This window comes from Enhydra lutris, unplaced genomic scaffold, assembly GCF_002288905.1.
Source record: "Enhydra lutris kenyoni isolate GAN:26980312 unplaced genomic scaffold, ASM228890v2 scaffoldscaffold10, whole genome shotgun sequence".
Taxonomy (NCBI): Eukaryota; Metazoa; Chordata; class Mammalia; order Carnivora; family Mustelidae; genus Enhydra; species Enhydra lutris.
The window spans coordinates 31,709,116-31,734,714 of record NW_019154094.1 but is presented as its reverse complement, the minus strand read 5'-3'; the positions used below and the strand labels follow the sequence as shown (position 1 = coordinate 31,734,714).

At 39.7% G+C, this 25,599-nt stretch overlaps 1 protein-coding gene across 3 annotated transcripts in view; it reads right to left on the bottom strand.

The window, feature by feature from the left end:
• The window catches only part of LOC111144146 (cell adhesion molecule L1 like), an 80,864-nt gene that overhangs the window by 26,962 nt on the left and 28,303 nt on the right, over positions 1–25,599 (bottom strand). For all 3 annotated transcript variants that reach the window (XM_022498307.1, XM_022498309.1, XM_022498308.1), the window contains 7 exons: positions 23,373–23,557; positions 16,049–16,180; positions 10,439–10,579; positions 9,772–9,883; positions 7,662–7,828; positions 5,045–5,210; positions 2,244–2,368 (listed from right to left, as the gene is read on the bottom strand). In XM_022498307.1, coding sequence (XP_022354015.1) covers positions 2,244–2,368; positions 5,045–5,210; positions 7,662–7,828; positions 9,772–9,883; positions 10,439–10,579; positions 16,049–16,180; positions 23,373–23,557 — 1,028 coding nt within the window. The remainder of the gene's footprint in view (positions 1–2,243; positions 2,369–5,044; positions 5,211–7,661; positions 7,829–9,771; positions 9,884–10,438; positions 10,580–16,048; positions 16,181–23,372; positions 23,558–25,599) is intronic.

Genomic DNA, 25,599 nt, shown 5'->3' with positions numbered 1-25,599 from the left:
TTTTTTAAAGATTTTATTTATTTATTTGCCAGACAGAGATCACAAGTAGGCAGAGAGGCAGGCAGAGAGAGAGGAGGAAGCAGACTCCCTGCCGAGCAGAGAGCCCGATGCAGGGCTTGATCCCAGGACCCTGGGATCATGACCTGAGCCGAAGGCAGAGGCTTAACCCACTGAGCCACCCAAGCACCCCTCCACTTAATACTCTCAAAGCAAGTGAAATGGGTCAAACATATATGTGCAAAAATTGTTTTCTCAGGAAAAGAGGTATATAAAGAAATTACACAGGTATCTATTTGTTATTGTCTGTTAATGAGCAATGCTTCCTAAGACCAGGAATTGGCCTAAAAAATTAGGAGTTAAACTCCAAGAAGTAGTTAAGAAAATGAAATCTGCATCATGGACTATTTTTTAAATTAGTTTATTTTTATTCTTAAAACATTGGTTAAAAAAAAAAACTTCATTAGTAAATATTACATATAATCATAGCAACCATTTCTTTAAAATCGTCAAAATTTAATGGTTCTAGAACATGGTAGCCTAATCACAAGAATGAAATATTAAATTTTACAAGGCCATTTGACAGCATGAACCAAGCAGTAGGGAGCCCAATCCCTTTGCTGGCTGCAGGGCTCAAAATACTGAAAACATCTATAGATCCTGAGACTGGCCCCTACACTGTGGTGCCTGGAATAAACTCCAGTTTACCTGGAGCTCCACTCTTTTATCTGATGACTCACTAGTGAAATAATTCCTAGAGGGTCAAACCTTTCTGCTTGTAGTCCCCTGAAACAGCTGAATTCCTACGGCCCAACACCTCACCTAAAGGTAAAATTTATTGAACCAAGTTCATACCCTCTACTACGTGTGTGTGTGTGTGTGTGTGTGTGTGTGTGTAGAAACCAGTCTGGTGACCATCTGCTTCACTTGAAGAGCTCCAGCCCGTTTACTCATTTTTCACATCCTATTGCCAAAGAAACTGAATTATTTCCTCTCAGCGTATACCTCTGTTAGCAACCTACCTGTGGATCCCAGCAATCAGAGAGCTAAAGATTCAAATGCCTGTTGATAATAACGATTAATCGACACATCTAATAAAGGAGTTTAGGCAAAATCAAACACTTCTAAGGGATATCAGAAAACTAAAAGGAAGACTAAGGAGTGCCCACGGAAACAAAATTATTAAGAGAAAACTATTAAAAAAAATGTCAAATGTCTGTATTAGTCAGGGTCCCAGCAGAAATTAAAAAGTTCACACAAGTTGGATAGTATCAAGAGGTTTTTTTTTGTTTTTTTTTGTTTTTTAACTCTTTCAAAAGATCACTGGCAGAATATCTGGGGTTGGTTGGGGGGAGGGAGCAGTTAATAGAATCTTATCATAGAGGATTTTGTGAAGGGAGCCTCCCTTGGAGAAATCAGACACAGCTTGCAGGGAGGGAATATGGAAACAAACACACCCACCCTCCTCTATTGCCAGGCTCCCCAAAAGGGCAGACCCAAATGGAAGTTTGAGGGTGAGTGATTTGTTGGTGGTGTCTGCGTCGGTCAGATTTCCGTATCAGATAGCTTGTGGAGAGCGAATCTGTCAAGGAAACTGGAGGAGAGGTGGTCTAGAAGAGCTAATGGTGGTCTAAGAGATGCTCCAGGCTGGTCTAAGAGCTTTAAATGTGGGTGATTGCAGGGCTAATTGTGTTGACTACACTAGAGAAGTATGCACATTATTTTCTAATTAACATTAGCATTTTTAAAAAAATCAAAGTCATTCCTTTGCAGAGCTCTTGAAATTCCTCAACTCCTTTCCTGGAATGCTGAGAACTTAGTCTGTCTCTCTGGTTTAGAGCATGACCACTGAGCCACCACCACCACGGGACGCCCAGCTTGATCCCCCCACAAGCCTACCCCATCTCCATTCCTCAGCTCTATTTCTCTGTAAGCTAGGAAAGGGCAGCTCAGGCACCCTGACAACTCAAGCATGCTTCAGTTTTCTCTCTGCTGATAACATTGCCTGCCTCCCACAGCTTTTGGCAACATTACCCATGCAGTGAAAAGAAATTAAGCATTAATTAATTTCTTTAAAGCAAGAGGAGGAGAAAGCATTTGAAAGTGGAATGACTATTTAAGTGAAAAATTCAAAAGAATGGTATATATGCAGGAACTCAAATAATTGTGGCTTTAATGGCCTAAGAACAACAGAATTTAATCAGTGGTGGGGAAGAAATGAAGAGATTCCTCATTAGTGCACTTACCGAGGACAGTTACTTGAGTTACATCAGTGACACTATCCAAAGCAGTGTGAGCTGAACAGGAGTAAATACCTTGGTCCTCTGAGGTGACATTAGATATAGTCAGATTAGCTCCATCGATAATTATCCTGCCAGTTAAAAAAAAAAATGAGTACATGATGAGGGTGAAAACAACAGAAACATATATTCAAAAATATATATTCCCCATGGGGAAAAATCAAGGAAGAGTTGAAAAAGCAAAACAAAACAGAGCTTCACATAATGCAAATTTTATTAGAGAGTGTTAGAGTTGAAACTGAAGATGAAATGTTACTTGAACATACACAACTGTCCACACAGCCATGAAAGCTATCAGTTGGTTTTGTTTTGTTTTAATTACCAGTCCAACCATCTGTGATACATGGGTTAGTGACAGAACTGTGTTGCCTGGTGTTTCTAAAGACTGAACTATGTTATAATAGTTAAGATACATTTGCATCATTCTTAAGATTTGTTAAGTAAGGGAATCACCTACATAGGACCAACCGGAGTCCTTCTTACAAAGGCACATTCCTGAATCACACCCCAGATCTAAAGAGCCAGACCTGGAGTCTGGTAATCTGTATTTTTGAGAAGGGTCCTTTTTCTTCATCCCTCTACTTCACAGGCAGAACGCCCATCTGGGAAATCTGATAACAATTGCACTGTGGTGTATTTGAACAGTAGAGGGCAGACTAGTACCTCTTTTTTGCAAATCATTGGCCACTAGCTTTTTATCTTTTGCTCTATTTTGCCAATTTCTGATCCAGTTTAGCACATGAAAATTTCTTTACTATAAATTATAACCTTTTACCCTATACCAGTGTATTGTCAACTTAACTATTTAAGCACTTTTAGGAAAATTAAGTTCCACTAAATCAAAATATATTAATGAGAGTTTGCTATGTAGTTGAAAAAATGTCCTTGCAGAAAGGGAGAGACACTCTTATATAATTGACATTTCTTTCTTTCTTTCTTTCTTTTTATAATTGACATTTCTGATGTAAAACTCACTTTATCTCTTCCCAGGTAAAAGCCTCTGGCCCCCAGCCTACCTACCAATAAGAAGGTATCCTAGCAGAAGGTGAGAGGAGCTTACTAATCGTTCCCTAGAAATTCAGCAGATACCTGTGATCTCAGCTCCCTGTTATAATTCCACGCCTGCTCGGGCCCCCAGTCAACCCCAGCAGCAAGAGTTACTCCCAGCCTTCCCTACTCCAGAGACCTCTTCTAAGACATTCTAGCTAAGGTTACTGTTCCTCACCCTACCCTAGGGAAAACCGGCAGAATATCTGTGTCACTTGCTTTGTTCCCTGAGATAGCCAGAGGTTCATTTGAGTGTCAGCCCTAGTATCCTACAGAAACTATTCAACTGGGCCACACAGAGATGTCTGGAGTTTCTGGGATCAGGGCCTAAATATGCAGGTCACATCACTTACCAGGCACCAGTCTCTGACTCTCTTTTTGGCTGTAGGCCAGAGATCATATGCAAGACCCCAGGCAACTAGGCAGTTGTGACAAAAGAGGGAGAGCATGGAGAGATCCCTGCAGTTGATAGATCGACTAAGACCTAACCTAAGGGTGAAGATCACTGTTGCAGTGTGTAGTCTTTTAGGTATAATTAATCTCCTCTTGTCTCATTGACAACTAGTTGTTAATACCTATGCTCCTTTCCACAAACTCTTAAGTATACAGGAAGGATGAGACGGAATCAATTAAGTAGCCAGCCGAGACCAAAGCCCCTGCACAGAGGTGGTGCAAGCACACACACACACACACACACACACACACACACACACACACACACACGATAGGGGACAAGCAGGTATGAGACATGAGATAAGCCGTCACATGTCTGCAGACATTAGCACAAATCATGAGAGCTAAACTGGACTGAGCACTTAGTGTTTTCTAAGTGCTTGGTATGTTAATACTCATAATAACCTTATGAAGGTATCTGAAGAATGTAACATTAAGGCATAAAGAAGCTATGCGGCTGGTCTAAAGTCAGAGACACAAGAAGTAACTAAGCTGAGATTTAAATCCAGGCGACTGGACTCAAGGCCATGCTCTTATTTACCATCCTGCCACAGTCTCGCCAAAGGAATGCATCTCCGATCTTCAGATTTACTTTTTCAGAATGATGAGTAACAACATAAAACCGCAGGTGAGATCTGGCTAAGGATGGTCTATATCTAACCCCTACTCAGTCATGACGCAAAACACAGGAGAGCTACCCTCTGTATGCTTTCAAAAGACAGCACAGGCAATCAGTAAATATTCTTTTCTCTTTCTCTGACGTACTTAATATTGTCTAATGTAGTCAGCATCTTTTCACACTTTCTCCTCTCTATATATTTTTCTGTATTCTCTATATGGAGATTAGGAGGTTTAAAAGTGTGTTTGTCAGTACTTCCTAACTGGAAGGAATGGAGGTATGACTCGGGTTCTGCCTATTCATGAGGTAGACTGAGTTTGGGATGGAAACAGGTGATGGGCAGGGTCCCCTCCAGATACCCCTCACACACCCGGAGTGGGCTCTGTTTCCTACGTTAACAGGAGGGTACACATTCCATAAAAAGTCAGCAGCAAAAGAAGCGGTTAACCATGTGGGAGAAAAGTGAAACTTTGCACTGCATTACCTTTTAAATCCTGCTGTGAAGACTGAAATGTATTCATCACTTTTGGTATTTTAATTCCGTGTGAACACTTTCACAACTATTTTTTTCAAGTGCTCAGTATTAATCCCAAGCCCATATGATGACAGAGCATCACCCCTTCCCTACCTGCCATCCTCTGTGGCATTAATTTCAAAGGCTTCTCCATTCTTACTCCAGGACAGCTTCAAACTCTGCTTCAAATGTGGGTCACACGTGCTCTCACAATATAATTCAAGTACATGCAATCTGGGGACACGAGGATTCTTAGGAGCAACTTGAAGTTTTGTAGCATCTGTTTTTACCAAACAAAGAGACTAGTGAGATGCATACATCCTCGCTTACTTTGCAATCAAGTGCCTGCAATTTAATCAACTGCAATCATCGACGGAATAGTCATGTCTTCGAAGACGCAGTGTTTGCTGCGCTGTGATTTCCTGACATCATATTTCTGTTTTCTTTCCATCAGGCCTGGGCCTCTGAGAAATTAGGGTGAAAGTACTAATTAATATCTTAGAAATTCCCCTTACTTACTTCTTGGGCAAAAGGAGTAAGAAGAGTGGGAGCAAACAAATGTCTCTAGAGGTTGAAAAATAATAATTTCTCTCTTGTTTCTGGTCATGGGATCACACCACCATAAGGGGAAAAAAGGAAATTAATTGATCTTCTATTAATGTGTTTATTAATAATTCAGATACTGGAGGTTAAATAATAAAGCCCATGCGTAGGTGATCTATCAATATGAAGGTAGGAAATTAGAACATAAGCCCGGTGAAGAAGAGGCGGTGTCTGTTTTGTTACATGAAGTATCCACACAGCCCAGAAGGGACCCTGTATGTAGCAAGTACTCAACACATATTTGTTGAAATTCTTGTTGAATGAAGTACAGAGAGTGATATTTTAAAAGTAAATTAGTGGTATCCACAATATGTAGCTCAAAAATCTAGCTTCACATTCAAATATATCAAATAAACTAAATTCAATTTCAAATCAAATAAATTAAAAAGAATCATATTTGGCTGTCTTAATTCCTCATTATGACTGTTTCAAAATATAGGATCCTTACTTCTAGAGGCTGTATTAAGGGGAGATATACTTTACCCTGCTGTACCACTTGGTAACCCTCTCAGAGATCAAGTCTCTCATAAGCTGACCTCCAATTCCACAGTATGTTTAATATTCACTATTTATATGTTACTACACGCACTGACTGAAAATTGAAAGTGAGAAAAAAAATTGATTATTCGGTATCCCAAGCATGAAGCTGGAAGAAATTATTTAACTGAATTAATTTTAAGTGACTTATTAAACATCTACTCCTATTTCTAAATTTAAAATCAGAAATTCACTTATTAATAATAACTGATACTATTTAATAAACCACCTATCCAATTGATCAGGACCTCTACAAATACTATTTTCACCTTCCAGAGAACATAAGGCTAAAATGAAATTAAGCAACACTGAAGTTTCCCAACTGGTAAGAGGTTGAAGCTAGAATCTGAAACTAAGTTTGATGGCGACCAAAGTTCTTGCTTTCAAACACTGTAAGATGTAGCCTCTCATTCAACTCTACTCCAGAAATTTCTTTTTTATATGCAAAAATTGTGTTTTAATCATTCACGGATAAGATTCCTATATATGCCTTACATATAAAGTGGGTGTTTAGAGCAGATGAAACATTCATGACCCTGTCCATCTCTCTGTCAATTACAGTTCTGAGGTCCACTCTGGGCCAAGCGCTGCATAGGGCGATGGGAAAGTTAAGGTTCATTTGGATTCCAGGCTTCTCTCTCTTGACTCTGAATCTGAGTCGCTAAACTTTCATATAGGTTGGTTTTATAAAGTCTAAAAAAGAATCATCTTCACGGACTTCACAAGGGCATTTTGAAAATTGTCCATGACATATAAACATGTGGGCAGACGTGAGAGTTAGGCAGACGTCTGAAGAGAGTATCTTTGTGCTTTAAAAAAATATAGTTCATGGGGCTGGCATGTTGGATACCTTAGGGTACAAAAAGAAACAAACACTGTAGAAGAATATAAGAAAAACAAGGAACAGAGGGCATGTGTGTGAAGAGAGAGAGAAGAGTATCAGGATACCCATGAAAACGATGACTCAACAAATACACTTGTCATCTAGCAGCAGCAGGAGCTGGCTATGATAATGACATGTCACAGAGAATATGGATCCTCCGACAATCACTGCGGGGTCTCTCTACTATGTTTTCCTGAAAAGGATTTTTGGAGCAATTTTAAAAGCAAAATACTAGTGAAACCCAGGACTTTGTTCTGAAGAGAGAAAAAAATGCAAAGCTGTTTATGATGCAAGAAGAAAGCAAAAAAATCTTCCGTCCTATCACGCCCCGGTCTTTATTAAGTTGAACTTTTATGGGTTTGTGAGATTTTTAGCTCCAAGAGTTGATTACTGATGACATTATGTTGAGTGGGTTACTGAAACAAAATATAGTCAGAGAAACAACCTCAAATAGTGCATTTTAAATTGTTGCCAGTCATCTCCCAAATACCTAAGTCCCTCCTAAAATTGTAAGAAGCCGTGAACACATCATCAGCATATCCTATAATTTTTGTGATGGTCTTATCAATGAAACACAATCTGGGAGTTTTGAAATACAGTCTAAAAACTTAACAGGCACTCAATAAATCATATAGTTTCATCTGGGAAAAGGAAGACAAGCTGAACCCATGTGAGAATTCAGGCAAAGTAAAACCAAAATAAAAATACTTCTAATATCCAAGTTGGCCGTGACTGCAGTTTTTCCTTTAGCATTTTCAACCCAACAAGAGTATGAGCCAGCATCATCTTCTGTGGTGTTGTTGATCTGCAATGTGCCATTTTCATGGACATGGTACCGTCTACCTTCAAGAGGTTTCGCCTCCTCCACCTTCTGCCTATGAACACAGAAAGGGGCATAAATCAATTTGAGATGTGATAGAACTATAGACTTTTGCTGAAATGGGTTGCTGATGTCATTCAAGCTTACCCTTTCTTCAGGAGCTCTGGAGACCTTATGAAATGTTCCACTGGGGTTTATCTTTTTCCCAGAATGGGTCCTAGCCAAAGTGTATATCTGATCTGCCCAGACAGACTGTGGCTAGAGGAAATTCAGACCATACTCTATGCTTCTGTTGTATTTCTTGTAGCTATAAGGACCGTTTTTGCATCTGTCCTCACAGCTTAATAAATATTTTCTGGTGTATTGATGGTCAACTCTTTAGTTAATGATTGCTTCAGGGTACTAAATGGGAAAGCTAGTAATTGAAAGAGATAATGAACCTTCTGAACCTCCTGCCGTCCTGGGGGGACATTGGTCATTCAGAAATATTACAGGCCAAGAGGTAGTTCCTGTCCTGTGGACATGGATTACATTTGCCCTTATCAACCCAGAGTCATTTTCTCCTACATTCATCCATTTTCTGAGCATTTGCTGCCAAATCTTGATTTACCCAGTACACTGCACAATAAGAGGTTCTGCTGGAACCAAAAAAAAAAAAAAAAAATCAGAGGGTAAACTCTGGCTACCATTCACGTAGGACTTTCCAGAGCTTGGGACTAGGGTAAGGCCAGTGAGGCACTTGTCTCAGAGGCAAAATGTAAGGATGGCCAAAAAAATCTCAGGACTCAAGATAAATAATTTTTTTTTTATTTTTACTTATTTATTTTTTAAAGATTTTATTTATTTGTCATAGAGAGAGTGCACAAGCAGGGGAAGTGGCAGACAGAGCAAGAAGCAGGCTCTCTGCTGAGCAGGGAGCCCGATGTAGACTCAATCCCAGGACCCTGTCGAAGGCAGCCACTTAACCAACTGAGCCACCCATGTGTCCCAAGATAAATAATATTTTAATGGAGTATTTTTAAAAAATAAAAGCATTAAAAAAATCCACGATGAGCAAAATATCCAATCTTTAAATAAAGAGGGGATCTGACCTGTACTTGCCTCTCCCTCCTCACTCTAATCTCAGCCCTGTGGAGCCATGGCAGGCTTATTTAGGAACAGTGCTTCCAAGCTTCTCTGGTGAAGTAAGAAATATGGCAGATCCACAAGAGGTATCTGGACTTATTACACCAATTGATATATTGAAATAAAATTCAAAAAACATGTTGGAAAAGTTTTAAGCAGATGTGTTTGGAGTCGAATGCATGCTTAGATAATTATTTGGAAAAGACCCAAAACGACAACAAAAAAGTACGGTTAAGTCTGAACAGCACAGGTGTGAACTGTGTGGGTCCACCTGTATATGAATTATTTTCAATTAAATATATTGGAGAAATTTTTGGAAATACACAACCACCTGAAAGAACTCACAAACTGTGTAGGCCTAGAAATATAGAAAAACATTTAAGAAAAAGAGCTATTATTGTAACAATATAGTATGTGATACATATAACATATGAAATGTGTGTTGATCAATTATATTATGGATGAGACTTCTGGTCAACTATAGGCTATTAGTAGTTAAGTTTTGGGGGAGACAAAAGTTTTCAGTTGCAAGGGGGATCAGCCCCAACCTCCACAATGTCCAAGGGTCAGCTGTGATAGATGACTTTCGATAAACCCATAATGAAAAACCAAATCTATCTGTAAAATCGTCTTGATAATCACTTCAATTCTTTGCTTTCCTTTGTAAGCAGAAATGGCTCTCCCTAATCTCCCCAGGAGAGAAAAATCCTACACATCTAGTCAACAGTTTCAGGAGAGGTAGGTAATTAAGTTTGCTCCCTTATTTCTCAGAGGCACTGGCCACATGTAACAGCAGCCTGTCAAATGATGGATGAAGACACAAGGTGAAATCCACCACTGACATTCTCTCAAGAAAACCTTGTACCAGCTTACCAGGACACTGTTGCCTCAGGTGAAGCAAAGAACTCGCAGTGTAAGAAAGCACTGTACCCAACCACTGTCGCATAGTTCTCTCCATCTTCGGTTTGTATCAGTGGACGGACATCTATTTGAAAATGACATAAATACGGTTGTCAACGTTCATGTAAAAAATAATGTGCACACCTTAGGTTTTTCTGTATCCTAGTCATATTAACAGAAAGGGGAGACAGCTGAATACTGCAGTATATATTCCTGAATTAGAAAAATATCCAAATTCAGTCCATTTTTGAAAGTATAATTTTAGAGGCGCCTGGGTGGCTCAGTCGGTTAAGAGTCTGACTCTTGATTTTGGCTCAAGTCAAGATCTCAGGGTCATGAGATCGAGTCCTGCATCAGGCTCTGTGCCGAGTGGGTAGTCTGCTTAAGATTCTCTCTGTCCCTCTGTCCCCTCACCCCATTCGTGTGCTCGCATGCGCTCACACAAACACACACTCTCTCTCTCAAAAATATAAAGAAAAAAGAAAGTATAATTTTAGTATGGAGGCCAATGCCCAAATGTAAGGTGAAAGGTACTTTGATGATATTCCTCCCAAGTTTTATGTGTCTGGAATTCAGCCTATTGGTGTGCATGACCTTGAACGTCTTCCCTTAGAAAACAGCAGGTAAACAGTCTACTTACCTACAACGTCGATATTGGCATTGGCAAGGATAGTGCCATGGACATTTGAGGCTTCACACTGGTACACAGCAGTGTGATTCGGTTGCAGGTTGGTAAAACTGATTTCCCTGGGGGAGACAACATCACCAGCAAATGGATTTTCTGCAAGAGATTAAAGAACGTCAGTTTGATAAAAAATAGGACATAAAATATTTATATGCCATTTATTAAATGTGTCACACAGTATTTATATTTTAAGACCAGTTTAGGGTGAATAATAGTTCACTGAAGCCAATTTGTAGAATTTCTTTGCATCAACCATGGGCTTTTCTTTCCAGACCCTTCTCCAATTTCAATCTTCCTTCAGATTAATATTTATTGCTAAAATATTTGTTGATCTCTAGCTCATTGCCTCTCCCTATCCAAACCCATAAATAAAATTTCAGATTTTTGTTCAGCACTCAAGTCCCACTATAACTAAACCTCACTTACTCTTATATATTTAGGTCCTGATACTGCCAACACAAATCACATGATCAGCATGGAGTGAGCCCCCCAGTCCACCAACACTGGCTCCTTTGTTCCCCATTTGACACTTCTGTTCCTCTATATGATTGTTCTTCCCCATGCCATTTTCTGATCTATATCATTCGTTTCACTTGTCTTGCTTTGCCATTTAACCACTTGGATACACAGCTCATATATTTTGTTTTCTCACAGTAAGGGTAAATACTTCTTGAGATCAGGGGCTAGATTTTCTATGTTTTGGCAATAAATCCTGACCCAGGTATAGTTCTGGAAATATCTTTGGGAAATTAGAAAATCTAATATTTCAAGTACATTTATTAAGGGTCAAAGAACTCTGTTGGAAACAGCATACGCGCTCTCACAAACACGGCTCAGAACCTGCTAGATTAGCACTAACACGGCCATTGTAGAAGGAGGGACTGGATTTTGGAGAAATGAATGACATATGCCAAATCCTGTAGCCTTGTTATGACACTACAAACAAGCAGTATAAAGGAAATATTAGCTAGGAATGATGACTGAGGGGCACAGATGTTAAAATTTTTAATTTAAGTAACATTACAAAGGGCACCTGGGTGGCCCAGTCAGTTGAGCATCCAACTCTTGATTTTGGTTAGGGTCATGATCTCAGGGTCATGAGATCAATCACCACGCTGGGCTGAGCGTGGAGCCTGCTTAAGATTCTCTCTCCTTCCCTCTGCCCCTTCCTGCTCTCACTTTTTCTCTTTCTAAATATAAATAAAAATTTTTTAAAAACCTGAAAAAAATAAATGACATTACAAGATTACCAAGAAACCTATTTTTTTCCTTATTGTGTCTCTATTTTGTGTGTGTGTGTGTGTATGTCTATTTTTTTAAAAAAAGTTTTTATTTATTTAACTGAAAGAGAGAGCATGAGCAGGGGAAAAGGGCCGAGGGAGAAGCAGACTCCCCGGTGAGCAGGGAGCCCAATGTAGGGCTCCATCCTAGCACTCCGGGACCATGACCTGAGCGGAAGGCAGACACTTAACTGACTGAGCCACCCAGGAGCCCTTATTGTGTCTCTATTATACAAAATAGTGACTATACTAGGTTTTGGTTTATAGAAAACATAGAGTATTGCTTATTAAAATAGAAGATTTTTTGTATACATTTGGTAGTCAAAAATGAACAAAATTTTACACTTGACTGTGAACTCCACAAAGACAGGACCTTGTCTGTGCATTGTATACAGTTTCCCCAGTGCCTGCTTTTAGGCACAGAGGAGGCAGCTGGAAAATATTTCCTGAAATGATGGAAAACCATTTATGTTGGGTGGCATTTTATTCCTAGAAGGTCTTTGTGGTAGGCAGAGTAAGAGCCCCCAACAGATACCCATGTTCTAATTTCTACCACTACAAAATATTATACCTTCCGTGGCAAAAGGGACTTTGCAGAGATGATTAAGGACCTTGTAATGGAGGTATTATCCTGGATTATCTAAGTGGCCCCAATGTAATTACATGGATCCTTACAATCAGAGAAGCTTCCTTGGCTGTGGCCAGAGAAAGGGAGACGGGGCTAGGATAGGATGGTCAGATATGCAATGATGCTGACTTTGGAGATGGAGAGTCATGTGCCAAGGACTGTGGTCTGTCTCTAGGAACAGGAAAAGACAAGGAAAGGGGTTCTCTCCTAGTCCCTTCAGAAGGGAACACAGCATGGCTGACACCCTGAGTTCAGCCCAAGGAGGTTTGGCTAGACTCCTAATCTATAGATTGTAAATTAATACATGTCTACTGTCTCAAGCCACTAAATTAGTGATCATTTGTATAGCAAGAGTAGAAAATTGGTACAAACCTGCAGGGCAGTTTATCTTTTGAGAATGGCCAGGATGAGTTGTTCTTTGAAGTTCTTTAAGGCTGCAGAGGACTGAAGCTCTGACCTGATTCTGCATGCCCACACGGACACCCAGATCTACAACTTACAAAGCTCACCCCATCATTACCTTTAAACTCTTTATGTCATCTGCCCATGGTAAACCCTGATTCAACAGCATTACAAAAAGAAGAAATGAAACTATAGCCTTAGATTTGAGATGACACAGAGCTAATAAGCATTTTATTGGCTCCACATTGCCCTTCAGGAGAGGCATGGCAACTAGAGAGCATTGCTGCATATGGGCCAAGGATAACAAGAGTTCCTGGTAATCAAGAAAGCCAGTTCTGCATCAACATCAAGCAAAAAACACTAGTGCTATCATCAGTTGTCCTTGGTCAGCTCAGTGGGTAAGAATGCAAGAAATATGGTGGGAGAAACTTCAGCTCTGACACTTAATCATTTCTGGGTTCCATGTCTAGCTCTAAATATACTGGGGTTGTGTCCTCAATTAAGTAGCATGACCTCCCTGAAACCTTAGTTGCCACATGTGCAAACTGGAGAATAAAAAAAAATAAAAATAAAAAATCTCTTCTGTAGGGCTTGTAAGAAAGCTCACAGATACTGCATGCAAAGTATTTTTAAAAAGTTAGGACTGTTACCAATACTAGTAACCCGTTTCATTGAATTTTGAAATACTACATATAAAGGATACAGAATTGCTAGACCTATAAGCTCAGAGAGATTTCAGATCCTTTAGTTAGCCCACCATCACCAAGCATCCCAACCTATAGATGGTTACTACCATTTGTAGGGGAGCAAGGAGAGCTGTGGTCTAGAGCTATGGAAGGAACACTGACCTCAGACTGTGAAGATGTGGCATTGGTTCTATACCTGCCATTATTCAGCTGTGCTGTCTTGTGTAAGTTTATTTTCAGCCTTGACCTCCCCATCCAGGAACAAACCTACTGGCTCTACTTTGAGAAGACATCCAGAACCTCACCATTACTACCACCAACCTAGCCCTCAGCTCTAGGGTCTTTTGGGCCACTTCTAGCTGGAGTAGTCATGCAGTCGCTTCTCCATTCAGTGGTTGGAACAATCTTTTGTTAATAGATTAGATCACATCATTCTTCTGCTCGAGACCCTCCATGTGCTGCCCATCTTATTTACAACAAAATCACCAGTCTCCAGTCAGGCTTTCATCTTGATATGCATGATAGGGCCCCTGTACCTGCTGACTGATCTCACGTCCTAGCATTGCCCACTCACTCAGCTTCAACCACCCTGGACTCCTTGCTTGACATCAATACTCTGAACACACCTCAGGGTCTTTGCACTCACTGACCTCTTTACCCTGAAAGCTTTTCCACACATATTTCCATGGCCGCCTCCCTCGCCTCCTTCAGGCCTTCTCCTTAAAGCTAAATCACCACAGGGGGCTTACTAGTATTATCTTAAAATAAAGTAGCAACTCTAGGTCCTGAACTATTACACTCAGCCCTTACTCAGCTATTTTTTATTTACCACACTAAGCACACGTTTACGTGCTTATTCGTCTATTGATTGACTCTCCCAGCTAGGTTCATTTTATTCACAGCTACCTCCCAAGCAATAAGGCCAGTCAGCACCTGGCACAAAGAACATGTTCAATAAATATTACTGAATGAAAGAATCAATTGGTTAAATATGAGTAATTGTATCTCCATTAAAGAATGTTCATTTGGGGATTCAAAGCAATATGTGAATGTCCTTCATAAATAGTCAAGTGCCATTCAGATATACAATTTTATGATTTTATGGTCCAGAGAATCTGCATTCCTTATTTCAGCATCCTCAACATTCTTTATAAACAACAATTGTTTTCATTTCCCTCGGATCTACCTGAAGTCTCTTCTCTCATTTCTTAGTCTGCTCTCTTGAGGAGATGACGAAAAAAATCTCAAATTTGAGGATATTAATAATGAGGGAAAAGGTTTCCTGAGTGCTTGCTATATGACAACAATAACAGTAAACAATAGTTTAGGAGTGTCCCTGTCCTGAGCATTCTCTGCATGGTATTTTCTTTAATCCATATAACAACCCAAGAGTTGCTGCAATTTTTACGCCCATTTTACTGATGAGGAAGCAGGTTTTAAGAGAGTCAGTAATAGGCCCCATCACACAACTAGTAAATGGTGGGGCCTAGAAGCAAACAGAGGCATTCTGGCCCCAGAGTTTATAAACTACCACAGTGTTCTACAGATAAACCACTATCCTAGGTGGTTGACCTCATTTACCTCATTCAATCACAACCAACTACCATTAGCTCTGTTGTGCTGTTAAAAAACTAAAGCTTTGGGAGATTCAGTAAACAGCTCAAGATCACACACCTGGGAAGGTACATAGCCTAGATGGGACCTTAGGTCTATGGACCACCTGGATGTCTACCCTTGACATGAGTGGGTCCAGGACAAAAGGGACTTATGAAAGCAACAGATAACAAAGTAAACACTGAAAATTAAGATAATCAACTGACAAATTTATTCTATCCTACTTTCACAAAGACATTCAAACTGACCAGACCTCTAGGTTCAAATTGAAGGTTTTTGGACTTCTCAGAATTCCTTGCTGGAAATGGTATAGCAACAATCGGTCTTCAGCCTTTATGCATCCCCTGTGGGAGGGCTCAGAGTTGACTGGACAGGGGATTTTCTGGTCTTGGGTACTACTGGAGCTCCACTGAGAACATGTAGGGAGCCAGGGGTAGGGGACATGCGTCCAAGCTCTGCAGGTCTCACTGGCCCTGTGAATTCCTCAAATAATAGAGGAGGCCAGCATGACCAAAGGATGGTCAGAGTAGGTGCTTGTAAAGAGCAGAACCCAGGGCAGGGTTGCTGTTGCCTTTGTCTACAGTAAATCCTGACTTCCAACCTATGCTCTCAACCACTAGGTCGCTGCACCTATCTCTCCTCAAGGAGAAAGAAAGTAATGGGCTTTCCTCCTTGGATTCTCTTTCTCATTCACCCGCTTTATTTTTTTAACCGTATTTTTATATACAATTAATGTAATGACCCAATGAATACGAATATTGTTTATGGCTTCTCCATAAATCGGAGCATAAATCAAAATGCTTAGAAAGACACGATTTTGGATTCCCTGGCTGGTTCTGTCCTGATAGCCCAGCCACTTCCCACCTGCATTTTTACACAAACGCAGGGTGTCCGACTATCAACCATCCCAGCGCACCACTGCCTTCAGCGCTGAATCAGAAGTGTTTTCACTCACTGTCGATTGGGGAGCCATTGACTCTCCACTTGATCGTGGGCTCAGGTTCTCCTTCTGCCTCACATAACAAGATACCGCTGCTCCCAGTGCTATACACACCACTCTGAGGTTTCTTTGTCCAGTGAGGAGGCTCTGGAAGTAAAGTGAAGAGATCATGAGTGATTTTATCTGTGTCAGAAGATCCAAATATGTTAAGGCCTGTATTTCTATAATGCACCAGCAGATGGCAGACACAATAAAGTAGTGCACGCTAGCTCTTTTTGGTACTTGCTCTGTAAGGCAAGGTGGGCGCTGTTTTTGTGTTATAGGGTGTGTGTGTATGTGTACATGTGTGATCTAATTTGGACTTTTTGCATGTATAATAAAATCAGCATATATACAATCACTTTATTCGGCAACACAAGTATCTATCCCGTTAACAGAAAATGAAGGAGGGATAAGCAGATGGTTAAGTTTAGTTAGTGCTGGCTACAGCTTAGTTTCAAGCCGCAGCAAGGCATCTGACAAGGCTGATATTCGGTAAACGTATTTTCAGAATTTTTAAATGAAATTAAAATGTTCAGCATTTATCTGAAATATTTCCTAATGATTTTGTAGCATTTATATACCCATATTTACTTATCTATCTTAAAAATTTGGGAAACATGATTTTCCTAGAGATTATTTTTTTGTAAGGCAGAGAGAAGGAAGCCTAAAAGCAATATTTAGCTTACTGTCCTCAAAACAATGGGGGAAAAGGTGTATTTAAATTACTTGCATCTTCACATGCCCTAATGCTCCAATAGTATAATTCTAAGTGGTGTTTCAGGACAGAATGAGACATTTGTCTTTAGTGCAAATATTACCGTCCTACTTTGTCACCTTAAGTATATTACTATGTCAGGAGTGAATAAAAGATTTAGATTAAAGTGTGGATGGTTTGGATAATTTGATTCCAGAAAAAAATTGCACAATACCTGCAGGTAGTAATTCCCATTAAGTGTTGCTTGGTTATTTCCCCCAAGACATTTTCAGATTTCCATTTTTGTCAAAAAGAAAACTCTTTTAGAGATACATATATGTGTAAATGAAAAACTGTCATTTAAACGGCTTTTACAAAAAAAAAATCTTTTTTTACAAAAAGATTATGTGAAATGAAAATGCCTATAAATGCACCAAGAAAAACAAAAATATACAAATAACCCTAGCAAATTCAAGTCCAAGCAAGAGACATGCCCTAGTAATTATTCCATGGGATGTGGGCTTAGTTAAAAAAATCTTAAATTAAAACTGTGTATTCATGGGGCGCCTGCCTGGGTGGCTCAGTGGGTTAAAAGCCTCTGCCTTTGGCTCAGGTCATGATCCCAGGGTCCTGGGATTCAGCAGGGAGCCTGCTTCCCTCCCCCCTCCCGGCCCCCTCACCCCCGCCTGCCTCTCTGCCTACTTGTGATCTCTGTCTGTCAAATAAACAAAATCTTAAAACAAACAAACAAACAAAAAACTGTGTATTCATAATCTATAATCTGTATATATTTAGTCAGGTAGGTTAAAATGTAAACATTCAAATTATAAACTGCATATGACTCTCTGAGATGTGTGTGTATGTGTAGGTCTATGCTCATTTTTGATGTTATTGTTACTTTTATCTTTTCAAACAACCACAATAAAATTAAGCATTTGCACTAGAGAAAAAAGTTTCATGAACATGAAAATTTCCTTGTTTACAACAGCAAACTGAGACTATTGTTCTCAGAGCAAAAATTAAATGTAAGAGCATAAATCGTAGGGATGTAATGTACAGCATGTTGACTAGAGTCAACATACTGTATTGTATATTTGTATTGCTACGAGAGTAGATCTTTAAAGACCTCATCACAAGAGAAAAAAAAAAACATTTGTCACTATGTGGCCATGGATGTTTACTAGACTTAATCTGGTGATCATTTTTTAATATATACAAACATTGAATCATTATGTTGTACACCTGAAATTAATGTTATCAATGATATTTAAAATAATTAAATAAAGATCATGTGATGATGACATTTCTTTAAATATACACGCATAAGAAAATCAGGATTTTATTTGTATTGTCATCCTACAAATATCATTAACACATAGGTGTCCATGTTAAGCTTAAGTTATCACCCTATCCAACTCTCCTTGCAGACCAAGGACTGAGCCTTGGAGATGCCATCTAACTTGCTCAACGTCACCAAGAAAAGAAGCCCCATTCTTCTTCTTTTTTTTTTAAGATTTTATTTATTTATTTGACAGAGAGATACAGACAGAGAACACAAGGAGACAAAGCAGCAAGCAGAGGGAGAGAGAGAAGCAGGCCCTCCGCTGAGCTGGGAGCCCAATGCAGGACTCGATCCCAAGACCCCAGCATCATGACCTGAGCCGAAGGCAGCTGCTCAACCAACTGAGCCACCCGGGTGCCCCAAGAAGACCCATTCTGTGTTCTTGCTACTCCATGGATCTGCACACCTACAAACTGAGCAGCATTGACATCCAGTGTAAATGTGATGTTATTCCTAGTTAATTACTATTTTATTAATTTGGACCACTGATAGAAACCAAGCTTTACCGACTTCCACTTTGTGCTTCCAAATCCAAGCTGCCCCGACATCTATCCCCTGGAAGACTGATACCAAGATTTCGTATATTCACTAGAACTCATCACTAAACTTCACCTTCCCCCTTTCGGAGAAGCTTTTATATAGATAGGTAGATAGATAGATAGATAAAAGTGCTTGGACATTTGTTTTTCTACTTCTCAGATAAATGAAGAGCCAGGGTGGCCTCTTAGTCTTCCTTGTGTCACCTCTGCTTGGCACAGTGAGAACAGACACATGTGGAGTAATTATGAGTTGAAAGGAAATGATAGGTCCCTCAAGGCTCCAGTGAGAAAGGCACAGGGAGGAAAGGAGGAGTCTTGGATAGGAGGGAACCACTCACTTCTAGTAATTCACAGTCTCATAATCTCACGTCTTGGTTGCACACATTTAGCTAGCTGCTATTCTGTTCACCAAAGAACACACAGTGAGCCTGAGGGCGCTGGCTATGGGTCAGGATATTTTTGGTGAGTGAAGTAACGCTAGGGACGTGCAGGAATAGAGAACAAACAAATGTTTGCCCAAGCTTAGAACACGTAACTCTACTCCTGAAGGGTAAGATCTAGTTGAAACGATGAAAAAAATGCTCAAGGAAAGGGTGGGGGGGAGGCTAAATTGGAAAATTCTGAGACAACATCATCACTGAATCCCATTCTTCTATTATCCTAAGATACGTGGTAACCGATAAAAACTACTTATGTTGAGGGGCGCCTGGGTGGCTCAGTGGGTTAAGCCGCTGCCTTCGGCTCAGGTCATGATCCCAGGGTCCTGGGATCGAGTCCCACATCGGGCTCTCTGCTCTGCAGGGAGCCTGCTTCTCTTCCTCTCTCTCTGCCTGCCTCTCTGCCTACTTGTGATCTCTGTCTGTCAAATAAATAAATAAAATTAAAAAAAAAAACTACTTATGTTGAAACTTTACTCATTTTGTCATAATTGTAAATAAAAAAATGATAATTTCTCTATGCTGTTAAAAACTGAGATGCAAATGACTGAACATTCAGAATATAATAAGCAAGTTAATTAGAGACGTTTATCACTGTAAGGAAAATGAAGTAACATAAAATAGGAAATTTGGTATCTATGAAACAACACGGACGCTATTTGCTTAGTAACAGATTCCTACTAAATACCTATATTCTATTAAATCACAATTGTTAGGTTCATCAAACTTGGACTTAATTGAAACTTTTTAGAAATAGCAGCTTATTTGAAAAGGAGGTTTTCTTAAGTATATCAATGAATTGCGTTTGAGTTCATGATCTTCTTAAGATCATTATGGGTATATAACTATATACAAATATTTTCCTATTACACTAAAATTTAAAAGTCTTAAATGATTCCAAAGTCTACTACATGAAATGCTGTTGCTGAGAGTCTTTTTAAATAATTAGTTAAAATGTGATTATGGTTGGGGCACCTGGGTGGCTCAGTGGGTTAAAGCCTCTGCCTTCAGCTCAGGTCATGATCCCAAGGTCCTGGGAGCCCCGCATCAGGCTCTCTGCTCAGCGGGGAGCCTGCTTCCCCCTCTCTCTCTGCCTGCCTCTCTGTCTACCTATGATCTGTCTGTCAAATAAATAAAATCTTTTTAAAAATGTGATTATGGTCATATTCTGATTTTTGGATTTAGAATATTTTAGATGCTATTTTAATATATCTCCTTATTGGATGTGTAATATTTATATCATAGATACCTAGAAAGGAAAGCTGTGCCTAGTCAAGACATCCTGGCTGTTTTTATTATAAGTATTACAGAATTTGAAAATGCTCATGGTTTTCATATTTAGGATGTTGTAACCTAAATTGCAGTTTGGTTGTGTTTAGTAATAAAGAAAAAATACCACATAGACAGAATACAACATAATATATGCTTAAGCTCAAATGGGTGTTTTCAGAATGGAATTGATTTTCAAGGTTCACAGTAGCATCGTTCTGTGATCCTACAATAACCCTTGTTATTTCATTTGAGTTTCTAAACAAGAGACCAAAAAAAAAGGGAAAGAAGGTGCAGGAAAGCAGAAGACAACTGAATAAAATTAAGTTCATCCATGCTTATGATTAATGAGGCTTATATTTACTGCTTTCACATTTAAAAAGAAAGAAAAACTGACTTCTTAAGCCCAATTTGCTTTTCACTTGTGTATGTGAAGAGAAACGCCTAAAACATACAACTGAGGGCACATTTAGTAGCTTCTCATTAAGGAGAAAAGATTAAATGTTCCTGATAAAAACATAATTTACATCTCAATAGTGCTAATAGCTGTTTTATGAATAGTGAGGACAATTCATTCAGGAGACCGAAATTCCTTTGGAGTCCTATAGTCAACATTTTAAATTGCGTAATTAAGTTTACATCCTTGTTTTTGTTTTTTTTTTTTTTTTTCAACCCTTGCAATTCTTTTGAAAGTTTCAGTCCTACAGTCAAGAAAACCGTGGCCAGATTGTTAAAATATTCAGCTACCATAGCAATGTTCCAGCCATCTGGAAGGATTTCTAATAGTCAGCAACTTGGAGTAGGAGCAGTTAACAATTAGATATGTCTGGTTTGTGGTTATGTGTTTACGCTGGGGCAGGGGTAAAAGGTTACAGAAAAATATCCCTGTTGCCTGGTGTAGCTGAATTATGTAGGAGCATCACATGATGACTAAAAATATATACACAAACTTCTCAAACTCTTCCGCTCTGAATTTCTTTGTGAATAACTTAAAGTCAGAGGAATATATCAGTTAGCAGCCGTTGCTATTTATGCGTAATACTGATAAAAATGAGTAATATTTCTCCTACATAGGTTTTGCTTTTTTTCAATCAAAGAAAATGATATTCCCATGTCCGGTTTTCCATTCTTCCTGACTTAACTAATCATATACATTGTGGGCTAGATCATGGAAATGCAGTGTTATTCCAAACAGCAGCACGACTAAAACAATTATCTTAATATTTACTTGTAAGTGGGATTTGTGTCTGAGTCTCCATTTTTCTCCCCATTAATTAAAACAGTCTTTTACTTAGGTGTTCCCTGCACAAACTGAACGCTTAAGAGGTCAACTTTACTGGAATAGAAATGGGAACCCTAGAGCATCAGTCCACTAAATAGCATCCTGAAAGAGATGATTCCTTTTACTAGTTAAGCCTACACAGTACTAAGGAAGTACAAATGCAGTAATCAATCCATTAATTTGATCAATACAGTCAACCAAACCATGAGAGGAGACCTCGATGTAATCAGACCCACAGAAAGCAGTCTGCGTCAATCAGGTTCATGAGATGCCTGGAGAACTTTTTTTTTTTTTTTTTTTTTTTTTTTTTTAAGATTTTATTTGTCAGAGAGAGAGGGAGAGCGAGCGAGCACAGGCAGACAGAATGGCAGGCAGAGGCAGAGGGAGAAGCAGGCTCCCCGCCAAGCAAGGAGCCCGATGCGGGACTCGATCCCAGGACTATGGGATCCTGACCTGAGCCGAAGGCAGCTGCTCAACCAACTGAGCCACCCAGGCGTCCCGCCTGGAGAACTTTTAGGTTCAGGGCAGGAACAGTTCCAATATCTACATGGTATGATATGTAGATTGTTTTTATTTTATTTTATTTTATTTTTATTTTATTTTTAAAATTTTTTTTTATTTATTCGAGAGAGAGACAGAGTGAGAGAGCATAAGAGGAGAGGTCAGAGGGAGAAGCAGACTCCCCATGGAGCTGGGAGCCCAATGTGGGACTCGATCCCAGGACTCTGGGATCATGACCTGAGCTGAAGGCAGTCGCTTAACCAACTGAGCCACCCAGGTGCCCCTGTAGATTGTTTTTAAATGATGACATCATGGCCTACTTGTTTCTGTGAATGCAAGAGATGATAGCTAAATCTCTACTGGTTAAAAGGCTTGGGATTACAGAGAGGATTTGAATATAATATGTATTTTCCATCTTTTGATAGAAAGTATCTTTAGCACCCCATCTACTCTTTCCTAGTAAGTAATATACTGATTGTCATGTGCACCCAAGATAAGGACAAATAATAATAATAATAATAATATTATTATACAAATAATAATAATGCATCTAGAAAAGAACTAAGATAATTTGTCTGACACTCTCTTTGAGGAAGAACCTGAGGTACAGAAAGGTGAAACAGGGGCGCCTGGGTGGCTCAGTGGGTTAAAGCCTCTGCCTTCGGCTCAGGTCATGATCCCAGGGTCCTGGGATCAAGCCCCGCATCGGGCTCTCTGCTCAGCAGGGAGCCTGCTTCCTCCTCTCTCTCTGCCTGCTTGTCTGCCTACTTGTGATCTCTGTCTGTCAAATAAATAAATAAAATCTTTTAAAAAATTAAAAAAAAAAAAAAGAAAGGTGAAACAAATTGATCAAGGACATAGCGAGTTAACCATAAGCCTGGGAAACAAGCTCATCATAATACTCATCATAATAATTCCTTCCTTTGTAATGCTACTTCTATGATTTAATAGTATGTGTGTTATTTGTTTATCATAATAAAAAATATATGGAAGTCATCTGTGTTTAATCTCGAACATGACATCTTTTCTTGCCATTTGTCCCTTTTATTAAGTTCTGTGGGACAGATAACAAATCTGGTTCATTGGAGTGTAATACAATCTAGCCCCTACACCAAAATCAGAAGTTTAAATGGCTTACCTGTTCTAACATACAGGCTTTCGAAGTGTAGGTCCACTACACATAGCAATTCACCTTTTTTTTTTTTTAAATAGAAAAATAAAAGGGGAATGTACCTTCTACTATAACATGAAAATCATGAGTGGTTGATCCTAAGAAATTGTTGGCTGTGCACCGATAATTTCCTCTGTCCCGGTGGGAGACATTCTCTATCTTCAAAGTCTTGCCATAATTTTCTTTTGTTTCTCTTCCTTTTGGTAAATCGCCACCTATTTTGTTCCAATCAACCTGTGGAGTTGGTCTGCAAAACAATAAATGAGTGATAAACATTTTTTCAAGTGCAAAATTAAATTCAAAGAGCCTCACAGGACACACCCCTTAACACATTGTTTTTATGTATGCACTCAGAGCTCCAGTAAATAAAAACCTGCCTTCCCAGTGCACAGACCTGCACCCCATCACCGATGGTGAACATCAGATTGACTAGGTCTCCTCTACTGAAAGTCCCTTGAATAGTCTGCTTCTACAGAAATCAAGCTGCTTCTATTAAGAGGGCTGACTACTTAAAATAGCTGAATAGGTGTGGCTAGATTAAAGGGTGGATCATTGGACTTACAGAAATATCATAAGGTTTTCTTCAAATTTTCAGTATTTACAAGATATACTTCAAGTGTGAAATCTCCTTGTGGGGGATCTGAAGTGGATAATAATCACTGCCCTCTTCCCTGTATGAGTTTGAAAAACAAGATAAAGTAGGACCCAACAGTAAGCAGAGGAAAGCCATGATATCCCCTTCATCCTAATGAAGCTGATAGTGGAGAACACGGCTCTGATGAGACAGCCAAATGTGTTCGCTGGACCTCAAACAGCCTGTTTTAGGTCCAGGTGGGCTCTGCACAGACACGGCCACCCAGGTGGCTTTCTCCCTCTGCTGAGGGAGCAGAGAGGGAATGGACCACATCTCCTTTGCTTAGAAAGATGAGATCACCCAATCAAAACAAACCAAAAAAAGCAAAAACAAAACAAAACTAAAACCAAACTGAACTTGTCACACATCAAGAGTGTAACTTTATCCACTTTAGGGAGGAAAACAGAAGTGGGGAATAAAGCCAGCTGGGTTTAAGAAAAATCCCAGTTCACGAAAACTAGACAAGTGGAGAATGGGTGCTGTAAGGGCCTATTTAGCCAGAGTGGCCCCACCCTGGTTGAACTGCCATTTTGTTGTTTATGCAGTAAAACTTAAATTGACTCTGCGCCCCCCACACAGGGGAACTTACTTAAAAACAAGTCCCAGAAACCAGTCCCAGGTAACAAAGTCCAAATACAAGGGTGGGTCAGGCCAGGTGGAGGTATCCAATCAGTGGGGGCGCATACTGTCTCCTAGCTACCAAGGAGTATGGGCCCCGCCCTTTGGGCACCTTTTGGGTGCCAATTCTGACCAAGGTGATAGGCTGGTTCAAATGTCTACTAGGGTAAATTGTAATTCAGTTGGTCACCTAGCATCACTGAGCAGCCTTCTCTGTGTGTTACAACTTCATTGGCCACCTGTGTGTGGCCAGGCCCAACCACATGGCCTTTGCTCTATAAAAGCTAGTCTGTGAAACAGAGAAGGGTCGCCCTCTCTGTAAGAGGTGCGGCCCTGAACGTTCGGTTTGATTCTTGATGTTTGGCGTGAAATAAAGCTTTGCTTGACCTTCACTTTGTATCAGTCTCGCTCCTTTAATCACGGACCCATTATTGGGGGACCCAACAGGTGCCATCTATGACTACTGTGATTTAAAAACTATGAGGAGGGTTGTCTGGGTGGCTAGTGGGTTAAGAGGCCAACTCTTGGTTTCACCTCAGGTCATGATCTCAGGGTTGTGAGATCGAGCCCCCTGACATGGTCCACACTTAGCAGGGAATCTGCTTGAGATTCTTTCTCTCCCTCTACCCCTCCTACCACTTGCTCTGTCTCTCTTTCTCTCTCAAAGAAATAAAATCTTCAAAAAAAAGAAATTATGTGGAAAGCACTGATGGCTGATTTTAACTGATAATTTTTTTATTTCTCCTCTCTAGTTGGGCTACGTGAATGGAATAAATTTTATTTTGCTATTTTTAATGATGCTGCTTTTCCTTCCTCACTCTGTTTTTTATTATTAATAGCCACAAGACATTGATATGTTCTAAAGATGGGCATTATTATCATTGCTTTACCAGTGAGGATTCTGAAGCTCCAAGAGGTTAATTAATTTGCTTAAAGTCACTGGGGTAATGAATAACATGTTACAACTTAAGTCCAATACTAAACTTGTCCTTTCTACCACTGTGTTTTATTATATTTGTGCTTTTTCCATCCCCTTT